The 15,227-nt window shown below is 40.2% G+C and overlaps 1 protein-coding gene across 1 annotated transcript in view; it reads left to right on the top strand.

The window, feature by feature from the left end:
* Positions 1 to 15,227, top strand: part of LOC144531728 (uncharacterized) — a 103,310-nt gene that overhangs the window by 15,238 nt on the left and 72,845 nt on the right. The window contains exons 2-5 of the mRNA XM_078271992.1: positions 2,313 to 2,521; positions 2,620 to 2,794; positions 4,708 to 4,724; positions 4,775 to 4,866. Of these exons, the coding sequence (XP_078128118.1) occupies positions 2,313 to 2,521; positions 2,620 to 2,794; positions 4,708 to 4,724; positions 4,775 to 4,866 (493 nt within the window). The remainder of the gene's footprint in view (positions 1 to 2,312; positions 2,522 to 2,619; positions 2,795 to 4,707; positions 4,725 to 4,774; positions 4,867 to 15,227) is intronic.

Raw genomic sequence — 15,227 nt, 5'->3', positions numbered from 1 at the left:
CGTGGACTTCATACCTTGGAATTTTCCACACATTGACTTTTCTTGGAAACACCCACCCTGCAACAATTACTAACTCTATTACTGCACTTAAGTACAATGTAAAAGTACTTTTACTGAACTTCTAATGCACTACATCTCAGAGGGAAATATTGTTCTTTTTACTCCACTTCATTTGTTTCATAGTTTTTAATTACTTTAGATACATTTAAGTTACAGATCCATGACTCTTAATAAATTAACAAATAAACAATGATGCATTTTATTATTTTGCCGCAGAGCAGAGCGGAGAAAGGACCGCAAGTTCACTCATCAAAACTACTTCATGTCTCATTTGCCTTTTTAGCAAGGCAGGTGGTTGCAAGTAACCACGGCAGTGGTAGCATATACTGAGTTTTCTCCTCCATTCTCCAGTAGACTTGCAGTAACTCCGGCGGCGACAACGCTCATTGAGCTCAGGCTCGAACACGGGAGGGGTAGAATAGCCTACACGCAGCGGGGCAGGAAGGCATTTCATTGGTTCTTTCCAAGTGGACTGCGAGGCAGTGATGGGCGTTTTTACAAGATTACAGCAGCTACAGATGATGGATCATTTTTGCTCCTTTTTCAGAGCCTATTAGTTATTTATTGTTTTCAGGGTTGCTCATTATATATTTATTTCGTCTCTTCCTTAGGTGGGATTCCTTCTATAAGCCCCTAGGGGCTTAATCTCACCTGCACAATGCTCTATTTTATATTACTTTATTTTCTTGTGTTACTGTTGTATTGATTTTAATGTGCAAAATAAACAAATACAGGGGTGTAAAGACCATTTCGAACAATAAATAAAAAAAGTGTACATAGAAACAATGCCATAACATAAAGCAATCCAAGACAACAAAAAAACTTAAAGTCACAATGAATATTGTATTATATTGGATCTTTAAATATCAATTAACTTTGATAAAGCTAGATTCTATAAATTGATAAAAAAAAATAAAAAAAAGCTGAGCTGCCACAAGTAGACAAATCAATCAATGGTTATTTGATCAAAAGAAGATCGTTCCTTCGAAACACCCAGTTTAGCAGAATTATGGTCATACTGCTTCTGTCTCAATCCATGCTGTAAAGCTGACAAGAAGGCGTGTGCATTGGTTTGTACATGATAAAGTCCATAGCTGAATGGGTGTGTTCTCACCTCCAGCACAGAAGAATGTGAGGCGTAGTTGTCAGGGTTGCCCAACACAAAGCAGTTCGGCGTTCAGTCTGACACTATAGCAACCGGCGGCTGTTTAACCAACAGTCAGTCCTCTCCACAGGAGACTCCAAACATCAGGTGGAAGCTGTCAGTCTATCTGCAGCCGCTTGCACAACACGTCACGACATAAGCGTTCATGGGAAATGTAGGATTAGTACAACAGGCAGGGTTGTCGGATAAAGATTACGTTTCTAAGCCAAACACACACGCAACTGCCCAGATTTCTTGGCGGAAAACAGACCAATCTGGCAACATTTGTGCAGCCTGCTGATTCAAACAGATTCACCGTTATTTTATTAATTAATTACCAGCCAAATTGGCTAGTAACTTTACAATGTTACCCGCCAAAGTACATTTTTACATGCCTTTGGCGGGTTGGCGGGTGTTAATTTAAAGCCCTGGGCGTACCACAGTGTGTTCAGAGTGCTGGAAAATCAGTCTCCGGTCTGGTCTCTTGGAAATACTTTCCCCCCTGTTATTAAAGTTTAGATTTACGTGTTCACAGTCTGTCTGTCTTTAACAAAAAATGACAGCATTGGTTGTTGGTTCCTCTGTTGTTTTTTTTTGGCTGATGTCCGTTTCCTTCCACTTTCTTTGTGTTGGAATTTTAAACTTGATTTATCAGGACTATGGTTAACTGCTCCTCAGATCTCTGCAGGGTAAATCCAGACCCAGGGCTCCGTGCGGAGCTAAGCGCCGCCCAAGACGTTTGTGATTGGTTTAAAGAAATGCCAATAAACCAGAGCACGTTTTTCTCCCATCCAGGAATGCTGTGTGGACTAGCCAGACCCTCCTCTGCAGCGCTGTGGAGGAACGTCTGGCAATGAGAGACTATTATAAATGAAACTACCCAACAATATAACGGTCTACAAGTCCAGCTGAAATGATTAGCCGATTAAACATTTAGTTGATTGACAGAACAGTGAGAGCCAGTAAGTAACACTGAACCTGTTGTTCTAGACTGCGAGGACACATATGTGTATGTCCAAGCAGCTTACGTCTCGCAGCAAGTCGGGAGTGAGCTGCTGATTAAACGCAAGCAGGCGTCAATCAACTGCCGTGCCATTTCTCTCGGAAGAGGTTGCAGATATCATCATACCGCTCCATGTCATCACTGGCAGTGACCACACCTCAGGGTTCTATGGGCATGGGAAGAAGAAGGTGAAGATCAATTTTGAGGCAAGAGTGCTCCTGGGACGAGTGGGTGAGAGTCTGGAATTAAAACATGACGTCAAAGCGGATATGAAGGCAATTGTCCTCTCCATCATTTATGCTGAGAGTGCAGATGTGAGGCAGGCCAGAGTTTCCAAATGGCACAAACTGAAGAATAAGTGTACAATCCGTCTCCCACCTGATGATGACTCTTTGGATCTTCATATGGAAAGGACAAACTACCTTCCATATTGCCAGCTCCATTACAAGAGCGTCCTTCTCCCATTGGTCACGGCTGGGAACTAGTGAACGGAAAGTGTCGACCAGTGCGTCATACCCTGCCCCCTTTGCCCCAGCAGCTCACACCTCATGACCGCTCAGATGAGAGTAGCAGTGATGATGAGAGGAGTCAGTGTGAAGATTGAACAGATTCAGCTGGAGAGTCTTTTTAGTTGATTCAATAAATAAATCAGAAAAGATAATGTATTTATTATTAATTTGTTTTAAATTGTTAAATTGTTTTCAATTGTTGGGAGAATTGTTTTAAAAAGCTTTAAACTGTTTACCATGTTGTAAGTCGCTTTAGTTAAAAACGAGTCAGCCAAAAATAATGTAATGTAATTAAAAAAATGTTTTCAACTTCAAGCTAAAGAATCTCCTCTGTCTCCTTGCTTTCATTGGTTCCACCCCAGGCATCTGATGACCTATGTGTATGTTGTAATTGTACTGTCCATAACTGAACTCAGTTTGAGCAGAGCTTTCAATATTAAGGCTCTATAACGATTTTGAAAAATTGACATTTAAAGCGTAACTCTCACCAAAATGCAACCTAGGGTCTTTTTTGTGAATGTACCCGAGTCAGACTTTCGTTTAAAAGCATAATTAGGACGGAAACACCACTTTTTATTGACCGTATTTTCGTTCAAATGGCCTTTTGAATGGGAGTGCTAGGGGCACTACTATGATCACATCAAAATCACTATTTTTAAAACACTAAGAAGGCTCGACACAACGTGGAACTTTGCTCCAAGTATGACCAGGGGCTCTACACATGAACTCCAGCATTGAGAACATTGTTTGTGTACACGGAGTTTACTAAAAAGAGAGGTTTTGAACAACTCACTGTAGCTGTTGGTTTTCCAGTCGCTGTCCATCTAGCCAGTTTAGTTTCCTTTTTTTTTCTGTGATGGTCCTGCCCCAGTATCAGCCATAACTATAACAGATAACTTCTAAAATAAAATGAAAAATACAATTAGGCCTATATAAAGAAATCTCCTGCTACCCTTCACCTGGCTGGATACAGTAACACAGGCTTTTCCTGTGTTATGCCGAAATCTGCGACCCGTCAGAATGTGTGCTCTCTAACCCCGTCTACCTGCTGCAAATCATTCAGTGACTCTGACCAGAAATCTGACCCGGGCAAAGGCATTATTAAAAACTATATAAAAACAGCGTTCTTTTCACTGTAAGTCTCGTTTGCTGTTACAGGTCATTTATGATCATCAGATGGAACATTACACAGTTTCAGCAACATTTAAAAGTTACATATAGTCACTTTAAGTAACATTTTCAATGCATAACTTTTACTTTTTATTTACTTTTACTTTTACAGTGTGGTATTAATACTTTTACTTAAGTAAAGGATCAGAATACTTCTTCCACAACTTCCTGCTACTCAAAAATGTGCTCTACTTATTGTCAATAACGATGTAGGTGCAGAGTTTGACACTAGGAATGTGTTTTCATATTCATCTGCTCAGGGTGGAAAGTTTCTAACGCTCACCCTCAAGTAACGGTAACCGTTCAATTTAAGTTTTGTGAATAAAACAGCTGCATTCATGTTTTGATAGAAGGATTGATATGTAATAAAAAGCCATCAATGACATCAGAGAGGAGAACAGGAAACCAAAAGGCCACAAGGGAGGCGAACATTCCTGAGAAAGTTACAATAGTTGGTGAGACATGGTGCACTACATCTCCAAAAATGGTGTGTGTGTGTGAGAGAGGAAAGAGAGAGAGAGAGATTCATTCACATGCTTCTTAAAACTTTCACCGTGGACTTCCGCCAGAGAATTGCATTTTTCCTCCCACACTGTTTCCCTCCTCTTTTTAAGATTATGTTTTGGAGCATTTTCGGCTTTTATGTTTTGACACGACAGATGAAGACATGAAAGGATGGAACGACATGCAGCAAAGGGTCGCAGATGGGAATCGAACCCGAGCCTGCTGTGTTGAGTAGTAAACCTCTATATATGGGCGCCCGCTCCACCAACTGAGCTATCCGAGCGCCCTTCTCTCTTCTTTTCCCTCGTGTGCATCAGCTCCAACAGGCGGCCAGGTAAAGTGCGCGCGCTCATTACGCAAGTCTCCGGTGTGTGGCAGGTGTAGCCCTGGACCCGCCCACAAGGCAAAGCTCTGTCAGTCTCTGAAAGTGCAGCCTGTCAGTCGGCAGCAGAGCACCGCGGAGGGAGCATTGCTAGGTAAGGTAAGGGTCTAATGATTTACCTGGACGCTTGTTGGATTTTTAACCTGACTGCTGCGTCACTCTCACTGCTGTTGTTAGAAACCCGTTCTGCTTTCACTTACTGCTGTGAGTTCACGGCATGTCTCCTGGTGCTGGAGTTACACCGGAATGTGATGGAAAACTAACTTTAGTCTTCCTTACTGAAGTGTTTTTAGAGGGACAGCAGCAGGTAGGCGGTTCAATCACAGAAAGTAGGCTACTGTTAACTCTGATGAAGTCATTGACTAACACAGGCATTCTGTTAATAACTGAAATACCATATGGTGATATTTGGATAGAAAAGGATAATTTCCTGCTAGGGAATAAAAATAAAAAAAAGATAGTCAAGTTAAAAACGGACTTTTCTACATGTAATGCCAAAATGGGATCCAAAGAAACTTTATTTAAATATTTTACCACAATCAAAAGTTGAGTAAAGTCAGTGTTCACACTACTACTGTGTGCTACCAATCCACATGGTTATATTATCAATATATAGGACATAACAATGTCAGTGTGAACTAATGTGGCCAAAGGACTGTGGATTCCCCCTGTCCACATCAGTGTAGTGGTGTCTGTTCATGGTTCATGGTTCCAATGTAGGGGGACCCTTAATGTTACAACATACAATCATATATAAGACACAAGTGTCTTTCCAACTTTGGGGCAACAGTTTGTGTTTAAAGCTTTTCTGTTTAATAGCAATACTGGCAAAAAAAATCAAATAGGAATAGTATCATGTTTTTTTTCTCTCGTGCCAATACTGTATCCATACATGGACTGTATCCAGTACCAAACTTTTATTATATAAATTGCACATTCAAATGTAATTTTTTGGTACTGGAATAATTAAAGAAATACTAAAATTGAAGTGAGATGAACAAAAAGAGAAATTTATTTTTTTAGATAAAACAGATTTATACAGCAGCATATCGCAAATAGAAAGTCGCAATAATTTCGTATTGTGACATAGGTATCGTGATATTATCGTATGGTCGGGCCTCTGTTAATTCACACCACCTACTGTTTAACATGACAATACCCAATAATAATGCACAAAGGCAGACCCATAAAGAAATGGTTTTCCCAGTTTGGTATTGAAGAACATGAGCGTCCTGCACAGAGCCCCCGTCCAACACATTTAGGATGAACTGAAAAAAAATCTTGTTTCCACGAGAGTAGAAACTGCCATATTAGCATATCAATGTGAACACTGTCAGTTATGGCTGGAATGTTAGGTTGGCCACATACTTAAAAAATCTGGTTTAAGTCACTATAGGAACATCACAGGAACATTATGCTCATCCTATAGGAGAAAGAATTACCATACAAAATAAAATCACTTTCCATAATAAAACACGATGACAATATATATATTTAGTCTTTTCATTGTTCATTGTCTCAGTTTATGCCTTTGTTAGTTACTTTAGCTTTAAATCTCCATCTAACTGAAACAGAAAATCTGTGCATGACCACATTTGTGGCAATTACTGTTTACTGTCCTAGTTTCGCATTGCCAGACCTTCCTTCACAGCACTGCAGAGGAAGGTTCTGGCTAGTCCACACAGCATTCTGAGATGGGGGGGAAATGTGCAACGGTTAATTGGCTTTTCTTTAAACCAATCACAATCGTTATGGGTGCCGCTGCAAAATAGCCTCGGGAAGGAACTTGTTTTGGTGGAACATGTGTATGTTCAAAAGTTGTTTTAGTCTTGCGAGAGAAAACTCAGATTGGACAGAAGTTTCTTAAATAAGTGCAAGAAACAAACATTAAAAATAGACTAAGAAATCCTAGTTGAATAAGACCAAAACAATGATTAGTCGACTAATTGACAGAGGGGGCAGCCCTACTGTCAATGAAACTGACAAAAAAAATTTGTCACAATGAAGAAATATGTCAAAGTCAAAGGGCGAGTCTGACTGTACTCTGCACTGTGCTCCGATAAGAGCTGGGCAGGTGGCAGTAATGTAATTTACAGTGGCTCCTATTGGGGCCACAGTGTCAGCTGTCAGATGATTTATGACAACAATAATAACAATAACACGTCCTTTCCCAACCTTTAACCATGGCAGGATTACAGCCTTCATGGGTTTAAACAAACAGCAAGTCGGGCAATCACAATCGTCTTGGGCGGCGCTAGGTGCCGCATGGAGCAACTGCGCCTCTGCAAAATATGTGTATGTTCAAAGGTTGTTTAAGTTGTGAAACAAAAAACTCAGATTGGACAGATAGTCTATCTAGCTGTCTGGATTTACCCTGCAGAGATCTGAGGAGCAGTTAACCATAGTCCTCACAAATCCACCAGAGTTTAGAACGCCAACACAAAGAAAGCGGAAGGTAACGGACATCCGGCCAAAATGAAAGACATCCGGCAGAATTTCTGGTGGCACATGAACAATCCCAGAAGTGGAACGTTGTGGATATAGACTAATTGGACTGTTTTATACAATTTTTCTTGGGTTAAATAAAAACTATGTAGTGGTTTCCAGTCAGTCGTTATATATAATTAAGCAGATGATGGAACTGTTGGTGTTATTGCTCCATTCAAATAATTTTTTATGAGAATTATCATCAACACTTTACAGAGCTTTTAGCCGTCTTTAGCTTATTACAGTGCATTTAGAAGAAGAAAGTGGAACACGTAGCAGCTAAAGAACTAGATATTTCCTCCAGGAGCTGGTGGAGACCAAACCAGAGCTAAAAGGAGAGTCAACGTTAGACTTTGGTTCATCATGTCGACACAAACATGACTCCAATGTGATAATAATGTTGCTCTGAGTCTTCTTGATGTGTAACTGTTTGCTAACACATTAGCCAAAGATGACTTTATAAGATAATATATGTCAGATTGTTGTGGAGTTGTTCATCTCCCAAGTGGCCAAAGAAGCTATGCAGCTTTAAATGCACCTTCTTTTTAGTTGGCGAGCTTGTTGCTTAAGTAGCTAATTTTGCTTAACAGCTAGCTTCCGGAACAGTGGCACTAGCAATACTATCTGCCACTTCATATGGTGACCTCAGGCAGACAAATTGTAAATGTATCTAGGTTTTGCTTTTAGATATGTGGATAAGAAGAAGCTAGCCTGGTGTTGTGTTAGCAGGGAGAACTGCGCTCATCTCATGCTTCAAATACTGTAAATGAAATCAGTTAAATAGAATAAGTTAATAGACTGTCCCTGTGCTGTGGTCCTCAAACATTGTTGTGGTGCTAATGTCTCACTGACTTCTAAGGCAAACAGAAGAGTAAGTCATGCATGTTTAAGTGTTTTCCCAGGCTGAGGAACGCTGAAACCCTTACTTAATATCAGCTGCTAGCATCTCTGAATCACTGGCTCTTTTTCTATGTATATTCCTCCTCTTTTATCTTTCTGTCCATCTTCTTCTGCTCTAGTTGTCTTTATCTCCCTCTTTCTCTCTCACTTTATCCTACTCTTTGTGTTGTATCATGTCTCTTGACACTCACTTTTCTTTGTCTTTGTCTTTTCTTCACTGTCTCTTCTCTATTCTGTTGGGCTTCTTTCTCCTTAACTAATCTCTCTTTCACTTTCTTTCCACTCTTTTTTGCCTCTGTAATTCTCTAACCAGGAGGCATTGATGGTGACAATTGTATGTTGTTGTACTTTAATTGTTTTTGGTTTTACTTCCCTTACTTTACTTTTTGGCCATTATTCAATGCCATAATCCATGAACAGGAGACCTTGTGACCATAGTTCATATTTGGTCAAACACTGAATTGGTGACACTAATCTTGGGTGCCCACCTTGAAACTGTGGTGGTTGTGTAGATCTTCTGTGCTGCTGAGTTGAAGATGTGTGTGAAGCATCCATGTTTCACCAAAATAATATACACCTGACACTACTTACCCGTTTAGATTAGGTTGGACTGTGGCAGTCATTGAACCTGCACACACTGAGGAAGGCATTAGTCAAAATATCTGTGCTTGTAATTATATACTGCACAGTAAATGTGAAGTTCACGAGACTAGGTTGTCTCTTTCTCACTTCTTTTTCCTGCATTTGCTCATTTCTCTCTTTCACTTTCCCGCTCTCACTATCACTTTCTGTTGATTTCTTCACACAACTTTGGTCATTCCAATTTTCCCTCCTGTCAGTCGTTCATATTTAAGTAATCTCTATCTGCAGGAGATGACTTTCTGAATAGCATTAGAACATACATGATGACAGTGGATCATGTAAAAACTGTTTTTATTTGTTTATCTTGAGCCAGATCGCTCACGCTCAATGATGCCCCCCTCCCCTTAATGGGACTGCATTCTTTCCCTTGACTCCCGTTCAGACAGTTAACCAACCAGACCAACAAGCTATTACAGCTCTCTCTCTCTCTCTGTGTGTGTGTGTGTGTGTGTGTGTGTGTGTGTTGAAGCAAAGCCTGAGCTCATCATTTTAATATGACATGAGCTCAGGCTTTGCTTCAACACACACACACACACACACACACACACACACACACACACACACACACACACACACACACACACACAATATGATACTTCAAGGAGACACTGCTCGTTATTTAAAGCTGTACATATTTTTATGGTTTTCCTCTGCACCCTGAATATCTGAATCACAATAAATGCTTTATTTGTTCAGTGGCATTGCCTAATTGTTTGTAGGAATAGAGACAAGAACAAATAATGATGGTGAACATTCAGATATTTTCTATATGAATAGGCCTACTTTTTCTGATCTGTTGATATAAACAATTATCCAGAGAGAGGAGCAGTCGTTGGTTCAAGGGATCAAAATTGTGCACAGGTCAACTAAACTTTCTCACAGTGACGCTTATGTTGAGGTGCCGTGTGATGAGTTTATGTTTAGGGTGTTGTCTGTCTGTCACCTGTCAGGAGGAAGGAGAAAAGTATTTGTGTTTGCCTTCATCCTCTTCATACTTTTCTTGTCATGCTTGCAGATGTAATTACACATGTCATTTGACCGTGACACAGCCTACAGCAGATACTTGCAACCTTAAAACCATTAGATGTTGTGGAGCTCAGTAATGAAACTTGTCCTGAGGAAAAAATTAACATTTTTGTAATTAATAGTTAGGCTATATGTTCTAAAATCCCTTTATCTAAAAAATGATGCGCCATCCATTTGTTATTTTAAAGAAACTGAAGTCCTAAATTATTCAAATTGTTGTGGGCATGGCATGTCTTGTTCACTTCCTCTGCCCATATTTCTCAGTCTTAGTTTGAAGACACGAGGCAGGAACAAGAGCGTGACTCAGTGAAGCAGTACGAGTATTTAGTTTCTGCCGCCCCAAAGTTTCACTGAACAAGCCATCTATTGTGTGCTGCATTCATTTCTATTATAAAACAAATGTCAAGTTCTGGTATGAGGAACACCCCGAGGTGGCATCTGGTGCCCATCAATCATTAACGCAATGGAATCTATGTAGAGCAGGAGAAATAATTCCCTAATGCCCTAAAGTAGCATCTCTGTGTGGTTCATTAGTCCTTGAGCTCTGTGATACAACTCTGACATCAATCTACTGTTTTATTCTGTACAGCGACAATGGTCAAATTCAGTTTGAGATTTAAAATACAAATTTTGGGATCAATCTGTGTAGAAATGTAATCAAAAATATTAAAGCAACAAGCGTATTGTGCACTGTGAGGACTAGCCTAGTTTTACAAAGACACTTTGACGTCAATATTGAAATAAATCTAAAGCAACAAAGTGTATGCTGAAGAGTTAGCAGGGAGCTTGCCATCATATGCTAAAGAGTTAGCGGGGACCTTGCTATCAAAGTGTAGGTATATGCTAAAGAGTTAGCAGGGAGCATGCTATCAGAGTGTATGCTAAAGTGTTAGCATGGAGCTTGCTATAAATCAGCACAGTTGATGCTAAAGACTTGCTATCACTTTACATACTGTTGAGTGCTAAATTGTTAGCATAAAGCACGGGAGTGTATGCTCTGATAAGGTTAGTGTTTTTTCTTTCATCTGAAAAAAGGCTGTGTGTCAGTACAGTGGAGGATGTCACTGTAGAGTAAATTGTTAGCATTGTGTCAAGTATCACTCAACAGCATCCTGAATGGTAAGGTGTTTGCATGAAAACTTCTATCATTCCCTCATCACAGTAGACTTAAAGTGTTACCACGCAGCCTACCTAATGACTTATCAAAAGGGTTATGGGTCACGATTTAGTCTTCTCACAATGAGGAAAAACGTGATACAAAACCATCCTAAAAACCAGTCTTGTACAGCTTGCACTGTACATCTTGATTTTTGATTATCGGCCACATGAAGTGTAGACAATCCTGACTGGATGTGTTGATGGAGTGTGCCATAATGTTACAAACTGCAACTCAACAGTGAATCATGGGAAAGTAGGAATGTGGATGGAGATGATAGGTATGTTTGGAATGAGGGTGTGAGCCTTGAATGGCGAAGACGCACACAAAGTTGTTTGGAATGGTAACGTCACAGTTCGGAACATACATTTTTGTGTGTGTGTGTGTGTGTGTGTGTGTGTGTGTGACCATCCCTGCAAATTACAGCTCCTTGTTAAACTGTGATGTGTTTGGTGGCCATATCATAGTTGTGTTGTGCAATTCAAATACAGTATCAGTTTTTAATACAGTCAGGGAGGGAGTTTGTTGGTATGTGGTAATCTGATAAACAGTCCCGCCTGGCAGAAACTCACCTTTCTCTGATAGTCCTCTTGCAAACATTTTCATTACTGTGATGTCATGTCTTTGATTTCCTAAAAGAAGTTGTACATATAGGCGAGACATTACTTTGTTTAATGGCCCCTACATATTGTATGATAACAGCATTCGTACATGATGTGATAGGAAATAATGCAAGTAGAGACAGGTCATGAACTTGCATCATCCATTTGTCTTACTTAATTCAAATTTAATTAAGTGTGTCACCAAAGTTGTAAATCAGCAGACTGTGGACATGTCTCAGTGTGATATAGGACCAACGGTTTCACAATAGTTCTCTTGTCATGATTGGCAGCTTTTGTCGATTGGCAGCTGCGGAGCGCTTGTCCATCTGTCTCCGGTGAGTGGCAGTTTCATAATTGGTGTGTCAAAATCAATACATATATACTGTATCTAGCAAGTAACAGGTTGGCTGAATTAATCTGGTTTACTACAGCAGTAGGAACCAAAAATAAACCAATTTTGCTTTGATTTAATTGCAGTAAACGGATCAAAAGCATGCCAAAAAAACGACATTGTGATGCTGATTTGTAAAAAGTCTGAGTTCATACTTTGTCACGTCTGTCCGCAAGACAACAAGCAAACAATTTTTAATGAAACATTTGCTTTGCGTTAAGTGTGAACACATCAAAACAGAGAACAGTGCAGCCCCGCCCACTAGGTTTGATTGACATGTGATGTCAGGGCAGCATGGCCTCAAAAGTGGACACTAAATAAAAACAGAGGCAGATCTCACAGATTGCTACTTTTAATAAGCCACACATTAGAGGTCCTCTCCTCTCCTTGGTTTGTGTTGCCATGGGGTTTTAGGTCTAAGTGACAAAGTGACTACGTTTAAATGCACATAATATTCTGGTTTTTGCCCTTATTTCGAAAAGGACGATATTCCGACTAAGCTGTATACATGTCCAAAGAATGCGTATGATACTGGAATATCCCCCATATCTTAATCGGTAAATGCTATATTTGGAAAACGTCCTTATTTGGAATATCCAACCGGAATATGCTGTTTTCATGACCTGTATCAAATTCGGAATATTGTCATATTCTGAATGATACTGAAATATTGGTGTGCATGTAAACATCCTCAATATGTCCACAGTAAGTGGATCTCTGGTGGATCTGATCAGACTCTGTCAGCTCTGCGTGCCACTATCATTACAGGAGAGGAATGTGTTTTCTAAAGAAGAAGAAGAGTGTGGACAAAAAAATAGAAAAATGAAGGCATCTTCAAAAATGCATTCCAAGGATTTAGATTAGCACTGAATGAACAGGTGGTAGGCACAATGTCTCAGGAGGGCCCTTCTGTTGCTGAGATGCAGCATCTTCTGCGCAAATCACAGGAGTCAAAGTTTAAAAAAAACAACTTTCAATCCTGGTTTAACTGACAAATTAAAGCTCAGATAAGATCTTGCATGGCCTGAAAGTGTTTTGAAACACTCCACTGGCATGAACGCCAAAGAAATGACTAATTATCACAAGGAATGTGTCGTTGATTATGTATGTTTTAATATGAACTTTTCTAAACCAGAAGTGGGACCATGCCTACATGGAATGCTTTGAACGAAAGATTTAAGATACTTTTATATAACCCTTGCAGGTGATTTGGATGTAAGTATTCAGGGCACGCCATACAACTGAAGGCACTGAGACACTCACACTTCCCAGAATACCCATGATTCACTTGGGCACTACTCTTTCAAGGAAATAATCTGGTTAATGGTTTGTTCCCCCAACTCTTTACCAATTACAACAGCCTGTTGACACGTATTTAGATGAAGAGAATGCTACTCATGTCTGTACGCTTAAAGCTATAGTGAGTAGTTTCTGTCGCCCCCATGAGGAATTATAAGTGAGGACAACAAAACTGTCGGCGCGTCCAAATGATCCAAGCCTTACGTGATCGCGCACGCCCACGCGCCCCTCCTCCACGCAGTTGCTAGTAACCAAGGAGGACACAGAGGATTAAAAAAACATGATGGACTCTTCAGAAGAGGTAATTATCAGCACTCGAGCTTCTGCGCGGGAAAGTCGCCAGACGACACCCTAACCCTTCTGAACATAGCGATACTGAGAAATTATCCATTTTTTGTCTCGTTTTACAGTTACATTCGTTCCTGACTTAAACTGCACACTGACGAGTTACCCCGCTGAACTCATCTAAATGCTTCCCAGTATGTTTCTGCAGTGAAAGCCTTTCAGCCCATTTCATCAGCCTTTCCAAAGCCCACATCCCCCACCTTAACATAATGTTCAGGGCAAACGGTTTAGATTTTCGGGTCATGAGTGTGTTTTGGAGCCCATTTTCTACATCTTGTAATTTCTCCTGCTAATGGATGCCTGAGAGTTGTAATTATTCATCTCAGTCATTTCAAAACTGCCACCGAGCTTTTCCTGAAATGCATCTTAGTGCATTTTTGTATTTTATCGCTCCTTGTTTTTTTCCCCTCCCAAGTTTTAATGAGTGTTGTTTTGCATTATGCAGTACCTCCAGGCTCCAATTTGGCATCTGGGGAAGTTGGCTTGACTCCAAGACTGTGGTCACCCAGTGCTTATTACTCATTAAGCCTCGTCGGAGAGCCCGAGTGGGTGCAGGCTGGGTGGATGCTGGGTGGGAGCTGCAGTGTTCACAGAGTAGATGTTGTTGTTGTTGTTGTTTTTTGTAGATGTTCTAGTTATGGAACTGAACTAAGAGATACGAAAGTGAAAGAGTTTGAAAGGCTTCATCATCTGCATATCTTTCCTACTTGTACTGTTTGTCTGTCTGCGGGCACATACCTTCTTTTTGTATACACTAGGGCTGGAGAATTATTGAAATTATTATAATGATTATGGTGTTGCTTCTACAATTAATTAAACCTAAACATTTTGATTTAGACGTTCTCCCTAATATCAGAGCAGATTCATTAATAGGTCATATTAACTGTTTGAACAAACGACCGATGCTGTCCTTTTTCTAGTGAGGACAATTGTGCACAATAGCGATGTTGGTTGGTTGGTTTGTGTGTGTGTGTGTGTGTGTGTGTGTGTGTGTGTGTGTGTGTGTGTGTGTGTGTGTGTGTGTGTGTGTGTGTGTGTGTGTGTGTGTGTGTTGCTAGCATGTGATTGGGTGGTTGTGGCTGTGTTGAGCCAAGCCTAAAATAACCTGAGGTAATATGCAGTGAAAACATGCCATTAATCAGTCTAGTGTTCATAATGTGTGAGGGACAGAGTGGTGTTTTCCAGAACACGCCTCATTATTATTTAAAAAAAATGCACTTTATCAGTTATTTAGTAAATCTGCCATGTCTGTGATGTGTGAAGACCAAATTTCTCACACAGTTTACCTTTCCCTATTTCGAACACGGCATGAAAATCCTGAGAATGAAATTGTGGAAACTTCGGCTGTGATCTGCATTTTGGTGCCAAATTTGATTTTCCTTTCACTTAATCTACCCTTACACTAGATGCACACATTCTCCCTTCTTAGAATGACAAAGGGAAGGCAGTTTAGAAGGTGACAGATCATGATATGAGGAATTCAACACATTTTCTGTACGAGTGCTTTTCAAGAAACACAGAGGCTGCAGGAACTGGTTGTTCTGTTTTGTTTTACACTGATAATGATGGGGTAGAGAGAGATGCAATACGGGAACTGGTTTGGCTCT

Source organism: Sander vitreus, chromosome 16, assembly GCF_031162955.1.
Source record: "Sander vitreus isolate 19-12246 chromosome 16, sanVit1, whole genome shotgun sequence".
Classification (NCBI taxonomy): Eukaryota; Metazoa; Chordata; class Actinopteri; order Perciformes; family Percidae; genus Sander; species Sander vitreus.
This window is presented reverse-complemented; position numbering and strand designations above follow the sequence as displayed.